Source organism: Martes martes (assembly GCF_963455335.1).
Source record: "Martes martes genome assembly, chromosome: 6".
In the NCBI taxonomy this organism is placed as follows: domain Eukaryota; kingdom Metazoa; phylum Chordata; class Mammalia; order Carnivora; family Mustelidae; genus Martes; species Martes martes.
In genome coordinates this window covers 46,057,644-46,079,287 of record NC_137893.1, presented here as the reverse complement: position 1 = coordinate 46,079,287, position 21,644 = coordinate 46,057,644, and the positions used below count along the sequence as shown (strand labels likewise).

At 38.5% G+C, this 21,644-nt stretch overlaps 1 protein-coding gene and 1 pseudogene across 2 annotated transcripts in view; both read right to left on the bottom strand.

Moving 5' to 3' along the window:
* ME1 (malic enzyme 1) overlaps positions 1-5,734 on the bottom strand; it is a 186,226-nt gene extending 180,492 nt beyond the window's left edge. The window contains exon 1 of the mRNA XM_080805792.1: positions 5,537-5,734. Coding sequence (XP_080661918.1) covers positions 5,537-5,614 — 78 coding nt within the window. The 5' untranslated portion in view covers positions 5,615-5,734. The remainder of the gene's footprint in view (positions 1-5,536) is intronic.
* A 4,231-nt stretch (positions 5,735-9,965) lies between these two features.
* LOC308344304 (acyl-protein thioesterase 1-like) lies at positions 9,966-19,914 on the bottom strand (annotated as a pseudogene). The gene is made up of 5 exons: positions 19,822-19,914; positions 17,254-17,343; positions 16,730-16,784; positions 10,184-10,577; positions 9,966-10,147 (listed from the first exon to the last, which is right to left on the bottom strand). The product of its transcript is annotated as an acyl-protein thioesterase 1-like (transcript).
* Positions 19,915-21,644: the final 1,730 nt, after the last annotated feature.

Sequence of the window (21,644 nt, the reverse complement as noted above, 5' to 3'; positions counted from 1 at the left end):
ATGTAAGTATTTTGCTGATAGTCTCATTCAACATTACCTGATTAAAAAATAACCTTAGTGTTTTAGATGTTGGGTTTATTAGTATAAAGCTCTAATAGTTATATTTCCATGTTTTTAGAGACTAGGATTCATTATTATATTGATTTCCCAAGCTACCAGTTTAAACTATAGATACTTAAAGCCATACTGTCTCTTTCTTCTCTTAAAACTCAAAGGCCTCAAATATCTTAACAGTTTAATCAGTGGCTAACCTAGATATATTTTTAAGGCCCAAGGGAAAATATTGACATTTTAAATTCTCTAAATTCACTTAAGACAACAATTATCCTTTGTTTAATATGTATTACTTTATATGCATTAAGCTAAAAACAGGTAAAAACTAACATATAAGCCATAAAATATCTTAAATATCATTTTAAGAATACAAATATCCACATTTTATATTTAGGCCCCAGGTTCATGTCTAAGAAAATTTCCTAATAACTGAGGTTGGAAACATTTCCAAATTTGTTCTACTCAATTGCAATATATCTTACGATTTATTCTGGATCTATATACTATCAAAGTTGGTTGAGTTGGTTCAATAACATAAAATAATGAAGTAATGAATGGGCCAAATCAGGGCAATCTTGAATCTCTCACATTATTTGGTCATGTCAATTTTGAAAACCATTGGAAAACAGTCCAAATATTTGTTTTGTCAGAGTAACGATTTTTTCCAAAGTCAAACAGAATCAAGTAAAGGCTGGTTTCACACCACTGGAACTTTTAAAATTTCCTGTCTCTGCAATTCACTCCCTCTTCTCCCAATTTTAACTAGAAAAGCATACCTCTACCTTTCTCTAAAAGCCAAGTTCTTTCATACTTCCAAGCCTTTACATACTTTGAACAGAGTGCTGAAAAGCAAAAAACTTTTCTTTTTCTATTTCTTCATAAATACATGCTTTATACCTGGCATTCTGTGAAAGTGTATGAAAGATTGCAAAGGTCATGTGATGTCAGTCAAGCTCAATTATATGAATCTGAGGGTAAAATATAAATCTTCCTTTCCCAGAGAGAAGAAATATTTTTGTTTTGTACTATAAAATAAAGAAGGAACACAATCCTATCATCCAAAATTCAAGAGAAGGGGATTAGTACACTACAAAAATAAGTACTTTATAATTGCTCCAGCTATGAGCTCAGACTTTCTATACAAAAGTAATGTATTAATAATGATAGGATTAAAAGATTTCCTGTTTTTAGAATATATAATTTAGAAACAATATTCACTATCTCAAATAATCTTTTGAATATCTGAGTGAAGAAGCAAGGTAGAAATCATATTACAACAGAAATTTAAGTGCACTAACAAGAATCTTCTTCATTGCTATATTCATTGAACCAGAATATTACCTAGTATAGTGGGTTCTGAACAAATATTTTCTAAATGAAAAAATATAAAGTAATGAATGAAGTTATCACTTTATTTTGTAAGGACAGTAACTGAAGCCAGTTGAGAAAAGTTCACTCAAAATCTCACAACTGCTAAATGGAAGAATTGGGACTTATGCTTTCCTCTAGATACAATGTCTTAGAATGTTCATTCCACTACATTGCATTTCTTGTACTTGCCCAAAAGATAGAAGGAAATTAGAACACAAAAATGAAAAATCTCAGACTATCTTCAGTATTTCCTAAACTCCGTATCACCGGTCTCAAAAGTCCTCAAATGAAACTCATCTTTCTACTCATTCAAGCACAGTATTTTGATTTTATGCTACCCTATACTACCGCTGTTGTTTGAGGTACAGCAAAGTAACAGGTATGGAGGTGTATATGTACATCCAAATCACAATGGCATTCATATCAGTGGGGTTCCATTAAATCATACATCAGTTTTTCATACTGCTGAGGCAATCCATAGAATTGTGGTAGGTAAAAATTCCTGGATGATTAACTCTGGTATAGTTTACACTGAAGAAAAAGAGGAGGTTTAAGGTATCTTTCCCTCATAGTCACAAGACATTTCTCTCTTTTCCCTACAACACCTCCAACTAGGTCTTGACATGCCAAGAAACAAACATCTACAAATGCACTTGCCCAGAAGCTCATTTTTTAGATTTAAAAGTTAATAATGCTGGCCAAACTTTAATAACTCACTAACTTAAACTGGATTAAAATGCCTAAAATATAACAGAGCGGTATCTTTTGAAGATTTATTTGTAGGTCATGTTATTATTTAATCTTAAAGACATGAAAACCACATAAGCACAATCATGATAGAACTATCAATTAGAATTTTCTACCAATGCTAGAGAAACAAAGCAAATGAATACATTTAGAAATAAAAAATAAGTGATTTTATCGTGTGTGAAGAGTGATTTATGAAACATTATTAGTCACATGACGATTCCTGAGAAAAAAATGTGAAATATAACTCATCTAAATCAGAAGGTATCCTTAAAAATCATTAACATTAAACATTAAATTAGATAAGCACATTTAACACAAAGAAAAGCAACTCAAAGATAGTTAGGGCTATGTACAGAAAGATACTGAATCTCATAAATGTGAGGTACTTTTCCAAATACTATGAAGCAATTCTACCAGAAATTATGTAATTTGAGTATAAAGCAAATAGTAAGAATCATATTACCAATAAAGAACCTTATTTCTCTTCAGTTTTTATAATTTTTTATTTTTTTTAATTTGGATCACACCTACTGTTAACCTTGATTTTACCAAGACTAATCACCTCCTTAAGGTTATGTAGCAAGTAATTAAAATTTCATGGATGATCAGGTTTAAACCAAATTCCAACTATTCTTCTGTATCCATTATACACTGTATAATGTATAGAGAGTCAACTGAGCTTTAGAATTCAATGCAATTTACTTCTAAGAAATTACATTAAACAGGATAAATGTCTTAAAATAATGTTCAAACTACCACTCTAAAAGCTTTTTGCTTTATATTTTTCTAAGCTTTTTGCTTTAAAAGCTGAGTACTGTTTGAAAAACAAAAGAAATAAAAATGGTTCATTCATTCATTAAATAAACACTTATTCAAAGCCCAATGAGCAAAATTCTGTACTAAGTATGATTCCTGACCTATGACAATCAAAGTAAGAAAAAATAAATAAAATACAGTAAACACAAAATGACATGATACAACTGGATACATATAAACAGAGGTGTCAAGTAATGATAATAGAACTGAGATAATTAGGAAAGTCCTCCCTAGAGAGATCATTATTAAATCAACTAATGCCATTTTAATTGTAGGAAATTACACATAGGCAAAAAGGAAAGCATTTAGAGATTTTGCAAATATATTTCAAGTGGAAGACTTAATTGGGGAACTAATGAGATCAATTCGGGTAAGATAGTAAACCTGACAAGACTGATTTTACATTCAGTGTAATAGGAACTATTATAACTCTTTGGATGACAGAAGAGTAACGTGAGGAAAACACTAACTGATGAAGGTATGTTTCTCATATCTACATGTAGGACAGACCATAATACTGAAAATAAACCAACAAAACTGTTGCAGTTACCCAACAGGTAAGGTGATGAAGGTCTGTGTTAATATGGCTGAAGGCGGCTTCATGTAGCCAGATGACAGGCTGGAGTTCTAGAGGGCATGATCTACTTGTCAAAGTTCTCATAAAAATCAATAAAAATTCCTGGGTTATCAGTAAACTTTAAAGCCAAGAGATCTTCAGTGCAGGGCAGATCAAGAACATCCCACAGCCATAGTTTCAATGGTACATGAAAGGCAATTCTGTGACTTCTATGAGGTGCCCCACAGCTACCTTAGAACTGAGTAAGAAAAGTAAAGCTTATTCCATTAATCACCCCAGAGTTGGTGAACTAGATTTGTAAATCCAATTTGACACCTATGCAGACAATAAAGTTCTGTTATAAATCCAAAAATGTGTTCTTAACATATTGTGCTGTACCCTTCAACTTGTTGGAAGATCTCTGTGATATTCTTGTTAAGTAGGAGTTAATTCTTATTGGTGAACAGGAGCCAAAAAGATTTTAAGAACATACATTCCTGATGCAAACAGTAAAGGCATAATGACGCTTGCTCAGTGATTGCCTATTCCATCTACCCACTTGAAACACTCATACTTGCCCATGACTTTGGGAAATTCAAACAGGTTATACCACTCATGCAGTCCTTCTTAGGCGACAACCCATTATTTGGTCATAAATTACAGGAAGCAGATACACATGAAAGTCACAAACTGTTCTGTCACATCACATTTTACCTTTTTTCTACTGAAAATGGACCCCAACCTGCAGAATAATAAAAAGAAAAATCAAGCTAGCAATTAAATTTTTTTTGAAGAAAAAAGTAAGTAGAAACTACTCAAAATTTCACGTTTTATGACCACAAATACTGAATAACCCCGTATTTGTAAAAGTTACCTGTTACCACGAAATCAAAAAGAACTCACACTAGCTACAATTAATTAAAAGGAATCACAAGTCTTCAAGCCATTAATAATGATCAACAAATCACCAGCAATGTGACCAGAAGGTAAGAGCTGAGGTCCAGTTTCTGATGAGAAAGAGCATCTACTAAAGAGATGACCGAAATGACTAAAGAGATCTCGGTGCTGACTGATGGCATTCCCCTATCCTAAAGAAGAAGGATAGGTCAAGAGCACAGTTACACAAAAAGAACAATCTAGAGACAAACCTGGCTATAACATAAGTGTGACGGCTTAGTATCCACCTAAGCAAAATTATAAATTAGGTATTTTTCATTTGAGAGAAATATTGGGTGTTTACACTACCTAAGCAGTGAAGAAGAATGAAATGTCACCAGGATCTGAAAAAGGTTCTCTAAACTCCACTGAATTCTTGTTTTAGTAAGAGGTCTTTAAAACAACAACAACAACGTTTTAATTTCCAGAAGGCCAGATTCAAAAAACAAGACTGGCTTTACCCACAGCCCCATGTCTAGGGAAGGATTCTGCACCAGGCCACGAAAAGTGACCAAGGCAGAAGCCACCCACCACGCATTCCCAGCCTCTTCATCGTGTTGCTCCAGAAACCAAGAGGCCCAGACATCGAGCTTGTTAATGTGATCGGAGGCTTTCACAACGCATTTCTGCCGGGATGGACCAGTAGGGCCACTTCTCTCCAGAGCAGCCTCCAGTAATTGCCACGCTGAGGGGAACCGGTAAGTGGGTGGCACGTTCAGGCTGAGCTGGCAGCCTACCTGCTATCTTCACCGAAACAGCAGTTCACGCACTCAGCCTGATACTACTTTCTCCGGCTTGGCTCCTGAGAAGCCAAAAAGTACTGTAAACAAGTTACATCTTCCTTCCCCAAACGGGATGCCGAGGTGCACCAGCACCGGGCTCCCATCACACTGAGGGGCGCGGCGCCTACCGGGCGGCCCCTCCATTCTGCGCGCACCGAGGGCCGCGGGTGCCGGGAGAGCCGGCAGAGGGGCGAGGCCGAGCCCGGGACCCTCGGGGGCCTGCGTCGGAGCGAAAGCGGCCACTGGGCCGCCAGGTGGGCGGCGGACTCACCTTGTTGAGGTGCGGGTTCCGCGTCACGGCGTAGCCGCGCTGGTGGGTGTGGCGGCGGCGGGGGGCTGCGGGCTCCATGGCGGGTGCGCGGGTGGGCTGCGGGGTCGGGCCGGGGCGTGCGGCGCGCGGTGCAGGCGGCGGCGAATGCTGCTGGGGCGCCCGCGCTGACTGCGGCGGCGGCGGCGGCCGCGCTGGGAAAGAGCCGGCGGTCGGGGGCGGGCGTGGGTGGCGAGAGGGGGTGGACGCGGCGGGAGGAGCCCGCGAGAAGCCGGTGTCCCCAGCCGGGCAGCCTGCGAGAATCGCTGAGTCATGGCAGGAGATCAGCCGGGCCGGCGAGTGAGGAGGAGGAGGAAGAGCGAGGCTCCGGCGGCGCCGCGGGTGCCCGAGGGGAGGCGGCCGCGGGAGTCGCTCCCTTCCACCCACAGGGCTTCTGGTCACAGTTGTCCTCCCCCGTCGCTGCGTGGGGCGTGCCTCCGTTGTTCGGGGAATGCTCTTACCCCCGGGACCTACGCGGGCAGCAAGGCCAGGTTCCCCGGCGCGCCCCGGTGGCCTTGTGGGTACCGTCGCCCCTGGCCGAGGGGAGCCCTTGCGGGAGCCCCCAGGGAGGCTGGGAAGGAGCGAAAAGGAGAGGTGCGGGCAGACACAGCGGCTGTGGAACAAAGGGATGGGAGCCCTTCCGAAATGGACTCGGGGGCTGTTTGCGGAAGACCCCGACTGACTGAGACTCAGACCGCTCTGCCCCTTTCTGTTAGGGGGGCTTCGAAGCTCTATCCCCCATCCGGAGGCCGGCCGCGCCCGGGGGCCCGGACAGAGCCAACCTTGACCCAGAAACCAGAGGCCGGAGTAGAACTGGGAGAAAGGAGAGTGTGGAGCCAGGACACTGAGGGAGTCTGTAGACAATCAGTGGGAATGTTATTTTAGTATAATTAAAGTAAACGTCAAGGTGTGTTCCGATGAAGATGTGTTAGGGCCCACTGAACGGTTCCATTTATCTTGTATATAATTTTGTGAGAGTTAAGAAACCAGGATGTTAAATGAACCTCTTTGAATATTAATGAGTAACTCAATCTTTAAGGGCTTCAGTTTCTTCTTTGGTTAAAGGAGAGGGTCAGAATAAATGATATTCCAGCACTGAAATTCTGTTATTATTGATATTTAGACTTGAAGTTTCAAGGAATGGAGGGGCAGTCGGAACCAAGCCAAAAGGAGCTTGTGACACGCAAAAACCGCTAAAGGTTTCTGTGCCCCAGTTTCTTTTCTAGGTAAATAGGATCACTAGTTTCTGCCCTATTCATTTCTACCTCATGATCCTACAAAAGACAGTATTAGGGATTGATTAGGGGTTTGTTTTATATTTCCATAAACTAGACACCCATCTAATGTTTAATGATACTTTATCAGAAAGATTGCTACAACTGTATTTTGGGCCACACTTCTATCCAGAAGTTTCTTGGGCCTATTTTTTGAATTCCTTAGAATCATTTGTTTCAAGGGAGAACATTTTATTAACGGGGAACATTCAATTGGCATCAGAGTTCTTTAAAAACATTCCTTGCGTTTAAGCAACCTTTTTCACCATGAATGCTACAATCCATAAATATTTAACCCTACCTGGGAGACCTGAGAAGAAGGTATGCTTTACAAAACTCACTCCTGGGAGTTAACTGAGGCATGTTACAATTAGAGTGCTTTATCAGAAACAGAAACAGTTTAATTATAGGCCTAGTAAGCAACATAAGATGCTGAAGATACAAAAATGTCAGTACACCGGAACCTTATTACAATGCCCCTCGCATAGAAGTTACCTGTCTGCGTTACCTGTCTATTCCTGTTTCTATAATGTATGATGTACAGATAGGAAAGCTGACATAAATATAGGGAGAAGCTCAAAACGTATGTGGGCTCTTCCCCCACACCATCACTACAAAGGAATTACAAGATCCTGTCAGTGCAGGTAGAGAAGTAAACATACAGGAGATGTGAATTTATGAAAGGAAATCCAGTCATCTTGAATGCTAACAGTATGGGGTCTAACTGGGAGAGCCACTTTGTATATTCATGTGCAGTTCTAAGAGAACTGGGAAGCTCTTTTTCCATGCACACACTATTCAGAACTCAAATTTCAGTCCTTTTTACTTGTTTGTAAGGTTAGGTTTTAATGTAAAAGCAAAACAAACCCAACATTTCGGGAAAGAGAAAAAAAACTTGTTTTAATTTTCCTTTTATGAAACTACAGTTGTGCAGTCAGCTCATAATTGATAATGTTAAGAATGGGTGGGATTCACAAACTAAGGGATTAGAACCTGTAAGTTTCTGTTACACAGGTGAGAATACTGTCAGTCAAAATAAATTTTTCTTGCCCAATTTGATGCACAATGAACTCTGGCCATTAAAATAGGATTATAGTTTTCTGATCTAATATCATTGAGATTAAGTACTAAAAAATTCAGGAAATACAGCACATACAGCATTTCTAGTATAAAGCTCCCACAAGGAAGAATTAGTCTACATCATTGGTGTATATTTGCAAAACATTTCAACACCACAAATGCTAAGTTTCAAGATGGGCATTGGAAATGTTTTACTTTCATGAGGAAAAAGATAATCTGATAGAAAGATGTGGCTATAGGATATCAAGTAAATGATCCTTATTCATACAGAAAGCACGTTACTGCTATGTAAAATAAGTGATTTTTAATTGAATACCTCGAGATGTCTGGTTCTTGATGTGTTTCTGCATGAAGGGAAGACCTTCAAACTTTTGAGGTTTTAATTTGAGAATTCCAGTGTTCAGTCTATTAGGAGAAAGTCCACCAGGAGAGCTGACCCCAAAATTTGAGAATTTAGTGTAGGCAGTTGCTTCCTTGGGATGGCCAGCCCCAGGGTAATTGCCAACCAAGGAAAGAGTTGACTTTTTGCCTGCATTCTGCAGTGAGGATATGACTTAGGTTCTCATGTGGCACTCCTTAACAAGAGGACATCAAGAAAAGAAAAAGTTTATTAATGTTTGCAGTGCACATCACACCCAAGAAACCAAAAGCAAAGAATAACTCAAAGCAGCAGCTTTAAACTATGGTCTATATGGGATCTTCAGCAAAGAACAATACATTTATAGAGAAATGACAGCACGAAGGAAAGCAGTTTTAGGCTTTCAAAGGCAGCAAACTAGAAAGGTAAATATGTGGGAAGAAACTAACAATAAGCTTTGTTTCCTGATTCCTCTTCCCAAAAATATTTATTTTGGGGTGACCTACCCTGATTTCCTTCACTAGGCTTTATAGCTGGCTCTAAGGAGTCCCTGATGTACCAGGCTCTAAGTTATTGGTATCTGAGTATTGTAAGTGAAATGGGTATAGGAGTCATTTAATTAGAATGTTTTAAAAAGATGTACCCTTATATTATTCTTTAAGTAAAATTTTGTGCAAAAGCCCCAGAATGTCTGGAGCCCTATAGAGCTGTTTGGTTTTCTTTTTTTTTTTCCTGAGGAAAGTGGTCTTACTCTTTAACAGTTAAAAGCATTATTCCCATTAGAGATAATGTAATATCACCTCATTCTTACTATACACTACAATCATTACAATCACAAAAACACATATTTGTATGCATATACAGACACTGCATGGTGGCTGATTCTGGAATAAATCCATACACTAAGTCACAGCATGTAGAGATCATTTATTTCTTAACTGCTCGTTTATACCTGAACAAATTTTCATTAAGTATGTTAATTTTCCAATGACATAATTTGGTTGTAATATTTTATCTTGTGGAAGTCCATTTGAAAAAGATGCCAGCTGTTTCACTTACTTTAACACTAGTATATTCTGATTTTAGTATATGTGCTGCCGAAGCGAGCACAACACTAGTATATTCTGGATCATGTTATACAGTGCTTGTATAGAAACTTAAAAAGATATATTTCCTGTGAGGAGACAGTTGGTTTGTAGCATTGGTGTGTATTTACAAAACATTTTAACACTACAAACATTAGCACTTTCAAGGTGGGGCACATAGAAAAGGTTTATATGTTGCTGAAATGATGCAGGTGTACCTTTTACAGAGTTAAAATGGAGTCTGGAGACAATGAAGGGAGAGTTCTCACTCAGTGGCACTCCAAGCAGCTTACTTAGCATACCTCAGCGGGAAGGCAGAAGATTCTCTTGCCCATCATCAGCCCAGTCAGTGATAAACCACATGACCTTAGCCAATGAGACGCCCTCGCGACCTCAAATTCTCCCTCTCCTCAGATGAACTTTTGTTCAAAGCAATCCCTCCCAATTTCCTTCTTTTCTCTATATAGGGATACTCTTTTTCCTTCCTTCTTGGGATTTGCCTAATGGTTTGCCCTAATTTGCAGTCCCAAATTGCAATTCCTCTGCTACCCCTAAATAAATTTATTTTTTTTACAGGTTAAATAACTATTTTGTTTTTAAGGTTGACAGAATTTATCAAGGAACTGCTTGATATCCATCATTTCCTGGTGACATGAACCATGCATCATGCCTTCTTAGGTTTTTAAGGTTACATTGGTTAGATTCACCAAATTTTTTACCTTCCAACAGTAAGAGAACCAACCATTATGGAAACCAAAGAGTGGTAATCTCCATGGCACTAAGAATAAAAATATCTGTTAGCCTTTGATAAGACTCCATGGAATGAAAGCCTATAGGGGAAGTCAGTGAGTGCAGGGATAGCTGCCAGCTTCTGCTGTGTGGTCCAGCAGTACATAAAAATAAAGCTCTGCCCTGAGAAAATCCTCCCCAAATAATAATGGTAAAAGGAATGCCATTCTTCACTCCTGCTCTATCAAAGCTTTCACATTTTCTGCTAACTCCAGGTTCACCCTCCTTTGAATCTGGCGAGAGCCCAATAATGTTAAACCAAGAAGGCATAGCCATGGTTACAGTTAATGTAACAGGCGTAATGGGCACATGTAGGTAAATAGATTTGATACGTGAACTTCTGATACCTGCAAGGTCTCCTGCCCGTCCATGCCCAGTATCTCCATGGCGGGAAGTCTTACAGACATCGATAATACTGCCTGGTGAGAAGCCAGAAGGAAAGTGGAGCCTGTGAACTGTGTCCCCTCTAGAAAGCACAGTTTGAATATCATGGATCTAGACCAGTGGTTTTCAACCAGGGATTTTTGCCCCAAGCTCCCTCAGATGATTCTAGTTTGCAGCCAAAGTTGAGAACCATTGGCCTAAAATAATGTTCTCAACCTTTTGCATCGATCAAAATCAATTGGAGGGTATGTTAAAACAGGGCCCCACTCCCAGAATGTTTGATTCAGTAAGTCTGAGGTGAGGTCTATAATTTGCTTTTCTAGCAAGTTCCCAGGTGATGTTGATGGTCAAGTTACCACATTTGAGGACCACTAGTATAGAGCAATAATACCCAACAGAAACATAATGTGAACCACATATATAATTTAAAATTTTGCAGGGAGCCGTATTTTTTTTAAGTAAAAGGAAACAGGGGCACCTGGGTGGTGCAGTTGGTTAAGCACCCGACTCTTGGTTTCATTTCAGGTCATGATCTCGGGCTCTTGGGATCAAGCCCCAAGTCTGGCTCTGTATTGAGTATGGAGTCCACTTGGGACACTCTCTCCCTCTCCCTCTGCCCCTACCCCACTAAAATAAAGCTTTTTTGTAAAAAACATAAAAAGAGAGGTGCCTGGGTGACTCAGTCAGTTAAGTGTCTGCCTTCAGCTCAGGTCATGATCCCAGAGTCCTGGGATTGAGCCCTGCATCAGGCTCCCTGCCCAGTGGGGAGTCGGCTTCTCTCTCTTCCTCTTTCCCTCCCCCTCGTTGTGCTCTCTCTTTCAAGCTCTCTCAAATAAATAAATAAAATCTTTTTAAAAAAGTAAAAAGAAACAGGTGGTTAAATATATTTTAGTATATTTTATTTAACCTAATATATCAAAAATACTATGTCAATGTTATCAATATAAAAATTATTAGTGAGATGTTTTACCTTTTTTTTGGACTGTCTTTGAAATCTAGTGTATTTTACACTTATAGCATATCCCAATTTGGACACCAGATTTGTATTAGAAATACTTGTTCTGCACTTAGATTTTATAAAATTTACAGTTGAAATAGTAGATACAAATACCCAAGTTGTTGCAAACATACTTCAAAGCTTCCAATGACTAAACTGAGTATACATTTTATATTTAAATTAAAACCAAACAAAATTTATTTTTTCCTATTTGAAAAATATGTTAAGACTATTTACTGAAGGGGGCGTCCGGGTGGCTCAGTTGTTAAGTGCCTGCTTTGTCATGATCAGGTCATGATCGCTGGGTCCTGGAATCGAGCCCGGCATCGGACTCCCTACTCTGCAGGAAGCCTGCTTCTCCCTCTTCTACTCCCTGTGCTTGTTGTTCCCTCTCGCTCTCTCACTGTCAGTTAAATAAAATCTTTAAAAAAAAAAAAAAAAGACTGTTTACTGAAAGTCAGTCATTAATACTATCTACCTGTTTGTACAATTTCCATATTGTTAATACATTGTGCTTCCTAAAGTTCATATGCAAGCCAAAGATTTAAAAATCAGATTACATTTTGTCATAGAATAATACAACAAATGCTTCCAGGGTATCCTATTAATGCCCCCTTTAACACGTAATGGCTGAAATACACAAAGAATCAAAGAGTGATTCCCTGCAGGGTTTTTTTGTTTGTTTGTTTTGCTTTGTTTTGTTTTGTTTTTGAAGACCTCATGTATTTGAGAGGGGTGGGGAACACAGTTGGGGAAGGGGCAGAAGGATAAGCAGACTGCTTGTTAGGCACAAGATCCCAGGACCCCAAGATCATGACTCAAGCTGAAGTCAGATGCTTAACCAACTGAGTTTATATTGAACACCCCTTCCTGGCAGTTTTTAAAAATAAGATGTTTCTGATAAAATAAAATGTTTCTGAATAAAATATCAGACAAATTTCAATTTGTCTCAGTATTCCATGAGTAGAATTCTCTTCTATATATGCTCTCTGAAAATAGATGAGCAATATAGAGATTTAGTTTCCAAAAGATGTGAACTATATAACTTTCTTTAGAAGTAAGAATCAACTACAATCACATTTGGTTTTAAATAATTGTTTTCATCTCACTGCATAAAGGACATTCATACAATCTTTGCATTAAAAAAGAAACCAAGGGAATATTTCAAAATGTAAAATATAGTTCAGATTTTCTCTACTAAACTTAAAAACAACTAATTCTAAACTTAAGTGCTCTGCTCAAAAGTACCCCACTCATGCATAGAAGCAAAGTTATTAATGACTTACAAGAACCACCATGATCTGTTCCAGTCCCCTATCTCTGTGGCTTTGTTACCTTTCCCCTCTTCTCTTACTCTGTTCCAATTATCACTGACCCCCCTCTCCAATAGGACAAGCACATTCCTGCCTCAGGGCCTTTGCTTTTGTTATTCCCTATAACTGGAACACTCTTCACGCAGATCTCTACATGGCTCCCTCAGTCCCTTCAAGTCTTTGCCTAAATGTCATCTGGGACTTCACCAATCATCCCACATAATAGGACAATTACTGTCCCTCCTTCTCCATCCTTCCTTACTCTCTATCATTCTTCCTTAACTTAATTTTTCTCCATGTAACTTTTCACATTTAAATATAAAATGCAATTCACTTATTATTTGTCATCTCACTGCCACCACCACTAACATGTCAACTCTCTGACAGTGATAATTTAATATTTTTTGGTCTTTTCTACAGAACTGTACACTTTTATGTTCCTGAACTCTACCTTAGCAACTTTTCTAACTTATTTCACAATCTATTTACTTATACACACACTTCTTTCACATGTACAATTTTTATTTGACTGTCTCCTTTAAGTCTTCAGCATAAAGGGAACAGATCATGTCCTCTTTGGCAAAAGATTTATCTGGAAATAACTAATGAGTCATCAGAATTGGAGATAGAAACTTCATTGTTGCAATAACTGGTGAAACAGCCTTTCAAATAGTTGTTGGACTTCAAATTATTCTTGAAAAATTCATGTTTTCAGAGCGCCTGACTGGCTCAATCAGAGGAGTGTGTGACTGTTGATCTCAAGATACTGAGTTTGAGCCTCATGTTGGGTGTAGACCATTACTTAAATAAATCACATTTTTTAAAAATTTTGTGTTTTCAGTATTCCTCTAGAATGACATAAATTTGGTTGAGGCTGTTCTCCAATCAATATTCATTTGGACTGTGTAGTTGCATAATGTTTTAGTACCCTGTAGAATTATATCTGCTGTCAATAAAGTACCCATTCATGAATAGCATGTATTATATTATTTAAACCTAAAAGCACAACTATTATGAAAAAGATCCAGTTCAGTGATTTTTTCATTTGATCTCACTGAATTAAAATTTTACTACTTTCTTTTTTTTTTTTTTTTTAAGATTTTATTTATTTATTTGACAGACAGAGATCAAAAGTAGGCAGAGAGGCAGGCAGAGAGAGAGGAGGAAGCAGGCTCCCCGCCGAGCAGAGAGCCCAACGCGGGGCTCGATCCCAGGACCTGGGATCATGACCTGAGCCAAAGGCAGAGGCCCCAACCCACTAAGCCACCCAGGCGCCCCATTTTACTACTTTCTTAAATCTGTTTTTTTTTCACCAATTAATCTAGATAAAAACCAATTCCCATCATTGTCATGAATGAATCTATATCATTCCTTGCAAGTAGTTTTTAGTGGAGCAACTCACCCATTTGTTGGTGTGATTTTTTTTTAATTAAATTTATTTAAACTAAAAACAAAAAGAAAAATAAAACAGTTCACCCATCCCCCCCTGCCCCAGGCCCCTGTTACAGACATGTACACACTACCCAACCTCTGGCAACCACTAATCTACATCTATAAGCTTGGTTTTATTGATTGATTGATGATTCTACATATAAAAGCGATCATATGGTATTTGTCTTTCTCTGTCTGCCATATTTCACTTACCATAATGTCCTCAAGGGCCATCCATGTTGTTGCAAATGGCAAGATTTCATCTTTTTAATGACTGAATAATATTTCATTGTATCTGTATATGCATACATATGAATACCACATTCTCTTTTTCCATTCATCCATCAGTGGAGACAGGTTGTTTCCATATCTTGACTATTGTAAATAATGCTGCAATGAACATAGGGATACACAAAGCTTTTCAAGTTACTGTTTCATTTTCTTTGACTAAATATCCAGAAATAGAATTGCTGAATCATGGTAGCTCTATTTTTAATTTTTTAAGCAACCTCCATACTGTTTTCCACACTGGCTGCACCAATTTGCACTCCTACCAGCAGTGTAAGAGGGTTCCCTTTTCTCCACATCCTTGCCAACACTGTTATTTCTAGTCTTTTTGATAATAGCCATTCTAACAGGTATAAGGTGCTATCTCATTGTGGTTTTGATTTGCATTTCCCTAATGATTAATGATACAGAGCATGGTTTCGTGTAACTGTTAGGCCTTGGTATGTTTTTGAATGTTGAATTGAGGGTCTCATTTGTGTTGACCACATTTCAAATGCTTAATAGCTACATGTGGCTAGTGGCTACCAAATTAGCACAAATGTAATCCAATGCATTTGGGTTCTTAAATCAATGTTGTAAATGACTGAAGAGGTCAAATATACATATCCATATTTTTGTCATATTCCCTCACATAGTCATTTGTCCCTTAATTTATTCAAAATGGTTATTGAACACTTAATATACTAAGCCTTAGGCTAGGCACTGATATGTAGAGATAGACTTATGAGGAGAAACAGCTAATACACAAGTAAAAAAGTTGATAATTACAAAACATGAAGTGTGAAAGAGATTAATGTGCATTTCAGCAATCAGTAACAGGAAGACTAGTTTTAAATATTTATAATGTTTTTTCAACTCTATCTTTTCATAACACTCGGGATGCTTTTTATGTAAGTACTTGAGAATATTTCTGAATGACAGTGTTTCTTCAGGTGTCGCTACAGATAACATCAGTAAGGCTTTGGTTACATGTGTATGGCAGATTTGTTCCCAGTGGAGTATTTCCTGAAATATTCCATTAATTGGGGCACCTGGGTTTCTCAGTCTGTTGAGTGTCTGACTTTGGCTCAGGTCATGATTTCAGGGTCCTGAGATCGATCGAGTCCCACACTGAGCTCCCTACTCAGTAGGAAGTCTGCTTCTCCCTCTCCCTATGTTGCTCTCCCTGTTTATACTCTCTCTCTCTGTCAAATAAATAAACATCTTTAAAAAAAAAAATTCCATCAACTATGAAAGGAGAAACACAAGTAATCATACAAGTAATAACTAATGTTCCTGTCAAAGAGGTTAACGTTAAAAGTTGTAATTTGAGGGCACCTGGGTGACCCAGTGGGTTGAGCATTTGACTCTTGGATTCGGCCCAGTTCATAATCTCAGGATCCTGGGATTGAGCCTCCTTGAGATTCTCTCTCCTTCTCCCTGTGCCCCTCCCACCCCTGCTTGCGTGCGCAGGAGTGCGCATGTGCACACACACACACACACACACTCTCTCTCTCTCTCTCTCTTTTTCTTTCTCTCTTAAAAAAAAAAAAAAAAGTAATAGTTTGGAATATAGACATACAGACTCTGAACCAGACTTCCCAGGCTCCTATTCCAGCTTCTCCCCTTCCAGCTTGTTTGCCCGTGTTATATGACTTACCACCTCTGTCTCCTCAGGTGATTGATTTATTCTTACTAGCACTAACACTGCATGAATATTTCTCAAATGAAAGCAAACAGGATAAAGAAATCAGGCACGCTATACACTTAGCTTGAACTTTTAAAAAGAAAATACTATCCATTCACCATCACCAGAAGAAATTAAGTGTCCCAAGAATATGATTTTTACTTAGAATTTCAACAAACAGATGTTTTGGGAGAATTGAGACTTGACGGGTGTTAATACTAATCCTGGGGTATTAACTAATGCACAAGATTCTTTGCATTTTTTGTTCTCATAAGTAAATAAATATTATTTGGAATTGCCTATTTTGTTTAAGTTTCGTGTTTTTAAATTTGGAGAGGAAGGTGCTTGCAAATACAGGTGAATCCGCAGAAGTTCTTGAAGTTTGTTTTGTTTTTCCCAGATATCATCACAGTATAGCTTCCATTATCCATCATTTATCCATCTCGATTAACTATCTGCATGTGAAGCTCACTGCGCAATTGCCCCTTGTACCTGTGCCAGCCCAGACGTCTTCCTTAAATGGAGGAGTGATAGAACTGTTCAGGTTCTACAAGAAGCAAAGAAATTACATTACTAAAAACTTGGAAAAACTTGTAGGGTATTCTATTAGGGGATTGGTATGTAACATGTTACTCCAAAACTTGGTAGCATGAAATGATAACTGTTTTGTTATCTCTTGTGGATTCTGTGCATTCAGAATTTGGGAAGGGCTTAGCTGGTTGGTGCTGGCTCAGGATGTCTCCCGTCGTTGCAGTTAAAAAGGAGCTGAGACTGGGAAAAAGTATCCCTGGAAAGGCTGGGGACTGTAGAAGGACCACTCTCCCTCTCTCTTTCCCTCCTTCCCTTTTCATGTAATCTCAGGCTCTCCGTGTGAGGTCTCTCCCTGCGGGCTGGTTGGAGCTCCTCACACACAGCGAGACCACCTCAGGACAGTGAAGCTGCTTCTGTGGACCTTGAAGACTTCCAGAACAAGTATTTCAGAAAACAGGATAGAAAGCGACTTTCCTTTTGATTACCTGGCCTTGGAAGTCACATAGTGTCCCACACTCTGTATCCAAACAGTCACAAAAGCCAAAGAGGAGCGCCAACGTCACATGTAAGAAGAGCTTTGGGAATAGGAGACGTGCTGCAGCCATTTGGAAAACACCATCTGCCACATAGGGGTGAAGTGATCTATTTACATTTAGTCCCATCATTATATATATGTATATCATTAGTTTGCCTGAAATAGGCATACATAGACAAATATCGGCACCAATGTAAAATGTGCATAAGTAAACAAGTTGAGAAAAATTTATTCCAGAAAAGCCATTTAGAGGTATTTCATAATTCAGTTTACATTCAGGCCCTATCCCTTACTACATCTTTGGTGCATCAGATTTTGGAATCACTGGTGATTCTGAATACAAAGAGATTTCCAAGTGCTTTCTAAATTGTTCTCAATGTGTTTTAACATGGTATGTTTTCTTCTAATACTTTGAAAAATGGCAACTCCTTGGAACATACGTGTTAGTGCTCAGCCAGAATATTAAATTAGCCATACATACATACACCATTCTGCAGTATCTTCACTATCTTAAATAGTTAGGAGATTATTCAGTCATACACTGTTAACAAAGAACAGTAAAAGAATTGTATATTAGAAACCAAAGGCATTTAGGTTTATTAGAACCATGTACTGATTTAGCTTTAGTAGGAATACCATATTAAAACCAGTAATGGACACTAAATACTGACTAGAGAGAATTCCTTTTTTCTTTTGAGAATTTTTTTTAATAGGAAAAAAATATGCTCCAAAGTTATTGATGGTTTGTTTCATTTTATTGTTCTGTAGTGTTCAAAATTTGTTAAAAGAGTATATATTACTTTCATATTCAGAAAAAAAAAAACCTGAAAAACTTGGAACATACCCAGGGGAGTGTATATAATTAAAGCAACATGCTGTAAAATTTTAGGAACCTCAATTTTTTCCCTTTTGCTCCAAAGGTTATTAGAGATGATATCTTGGCATTCTACCTCATTACCTTTCTGCTGTATGGATGCATTAAAATCTGTCACTGTTTGCCAGTAGGCTCTGGAGCCAACAACATAATGCAACTCTGAGACAGGGAGGGTAAGTTTCATAATGCCTTACTCTGCCAAACACCTGTGCAGATCCACCCTACTTTTCTTACTTCGAAAAAGCCAGACTAAACCCAACCCCCCCAAAAAATCTAAACTTAAAAAATTAAAGCTAAAAAACTTTCTAGAAATGTAACCCTTTTTCATAACAATATATGATAAAATTTACCATTTAAGCCCAAGTCATGTACAGAATAGATTTGCATGTAATTTAGTTAATAAATCAAATATAACATGCAAATATATGTATTTGCATGTTATGTGTATGCAAATATATATTTGCATGTTATATATATGCAAATATATATGAAAATATATATTTTCAAATATAACATGATGTTAACAGGAATTCTCTAAATTGTGATATTATATGGCTTTTCACTTCCCTGTATCTTATACATATTTTGAAAATGTTGATGTTATAATTAAATAAAATAAACATTAAATATGATTTATCTCCATGTCAGGTTTTCAATTGCAAAAAGATAATGTTTCAAAAAGCTACGTAACTTTCTCCTTGGAAGGAATAGCTGGTCATTGCTTTAAAATTGCCATTAGTTTCTGACACTATATTAAATAGCCTTCATATCTCAAACAAGTATTATTTAAAAAAGTAATGAACCAAAATATCACATACATGAAGAGTTAGCCTGGTTGAGTTGCTTTACTCAAGTGGAATTTTAAGTGAGAGTATTCTTTGTTTTGGAGATCAACTCAAAGTACATTGACCTTGTTAGTCTGGAATCCATGGGCTGCTCTAGTGGTTAACACCCAGTGACCTGCCAGAAATACAGCTAAGCCGGCATTAGGCACCAACTATCAATCTGTGATGTCACCAGAAACTTGGCATTTCAAATCTAGCTCAAAGCTGAAGCTCTTAATGCAGTGGCCAAGCTCCAGACGCTCTGGTTTATGGGTGAGGGAGAATATGTATATGAAAGTCTCTACTCAGGAGAGTTATACAAGAGATTCATTCATGACAGATGAAGAGACCCGAGAGAAAGCACGTAGGCCGGAGGGGAAGTTTGAGGACTAAAATAAATCTTGCCACAGTGGAAACAGCATGACCAAACCATTTTTCTGAACATATGGTCCAAATTCTGAAGGGAAATTGGGAATCTTTGGGCAGGGGATAAACACTGAATGGATTTGGTAGGAAAGTTATTAAGTCATTCTGGGGTTTTGAACAAATAACCAGTCTTTAAGTACTTGTTTTCCACACAAATCCATGTAATCATTCAAGATTTCCCAGTTAGAGGAGAATTTATATTGACCCAGGAAATTCTCATGTAATCGTTTGCTTTCAGATTTAGAGATATATATCCTTTGCGAGAACCATACACAAAATCCACTGGAGAAAGTAGTCAGATCATTTGTCCTGCACCCCGCCCCCCCCATGTCCACCCCCAGAGCACGTTTCTCTTCTGTGGCCAGCAAAGCTTCAAACGAGGATTCTTCCTCACCTTACACTGTGGCAGCTGCCTGTCCTGCAGTTCAAATGGGCTTTGGAGAGACCTGAGACCATGATATACAACTGTCGCCCCCGACACACCCATGGCCTTACTGTGATGGTGTGTAAGAGCCAGGCAGGAATTAAGTTTTATCAGGTAAACCAGAACCATACAAAGACAGGAATAATCGCCCACACTCCTCTCTTCATGCTTTAGAAACCACTCTTGAGGCAACGGAAAAATATAAGGAGCAAGAAATGACAAGACCATGCTAAGCAAAAAGGGAGGAAACACTGAAAAACACAGGCAAGTTTAGAGCAAGACTATAAAAATCACTGTGTTAAAAGGAGTATATCAAAATGCTCTCAAGGTCTTGGAGTGAAGTTCAGACCTTGCTCAAGGTCTGTCGGAGAATAAATGTTCGAACATTTTACAGGTCAAGTCCCAGACTCATACTTTGATTCATACTTTGACTTGCTTGCCCTGTCTACAGAGAAACTGATCAATAATTGTAGAAAATATATTACTTAATACAGATATTAAGCTACCTACACTTTGTTTTCTATCATTTTTCTTGCAATTCTTCTGATGATATATGTTGGAGAGACACTAAGTCTATCCCATGAGGCTAAAATTTTTTTATTCATAATTATCTTTCTCTAATCTATGTATTTTCTTTGTAAGTAAATCTGCACAAAGAAAAAGTAAAAGGACATAAGAATAAAGTTCCATACAGTTGAAGCTTTATAGTAGATTCTGAAAAATTAAAAAGTAGCAGAGAGAGAGAGAGAGAGACACTGTACTAATTATTAATTCTCTGGTACCTAAAGATCCCACTTTTTCATATGCCTCCCACACCTCTGAGGAGATAATGTTTTACAAATTTGCTAGAAATAGCCACTTTGAAATCTATATCAAACACAGAGGAGGGGTGCCTGGGTAGCTCAGTCAGTTAACATTCAACTCTTGACTTCAGCTCAGAGCATAATCTCAGAGTTGTGATACCAGCCCCAGGTCGGGCTCTGCCCTGGGTGTGGAGTCTGCTTGAGATTCTCTCTCCTTCTCCCTCTACCCCTCCCCCACACTCTTACGAGTGCATTCTCTCTCTTGAAAGAAAGAAAGAAAGAAAGAAAGAGAGAAAATTATGACATCAGTGTGTTCCTGGCAGTAGATAAGGTAATTCTCGGTGTATTTGTTATCTACTAATGTGTAAGAAATTGCCACAAAACAGTGGTTAAAATAACAGCATTTTTATCTCACAGCTTTTGTAGGTCAAGAATCCAAAGGCAGCTTAGCTGGTTGCCCTGGTTCAGGGCCTCTCACAAGGATGCGGTCAAGGTGACCCCAGGGCTGCTTTCATCTCTAGGTTTGACCCCCTGGGAGAATCAGATGCTAAGCTCGCGGTGTTAGCAGGATTCAGTTCTTGGTGGGCCAAGCTTGCTCTTTGAGGCCTTCCATAGGGTAGAGCAATCATAGCAGCCTGCTTCGTCAGAACAAGCAAGTAAGAAGATCCAGAAAGAGAATGTGAACAAAATGGAAGTCAGTCTTTTATAACCTAATTTCAGAAGTGACATCACATCACTTTTGCCATATTCTATTCTTCAGGGTAGGGGACTGGCAGACAATAAATACATTAATATATACAATATTGGGTGTGACAAGTGCTGTGGGGAAAATAAGCAGGATATACCTGAATCCTCTGACTCATTAAGGGGAATATATAGTTCATCTTAAATCAGCCCTCAGGTCTTGCATAAAACTTTTTACGTCAATAAAGTACACTCAGTTCAGTCCAACAGTTGTTTAATAAGCCCTTACTATGGGCTAGGCCCGGA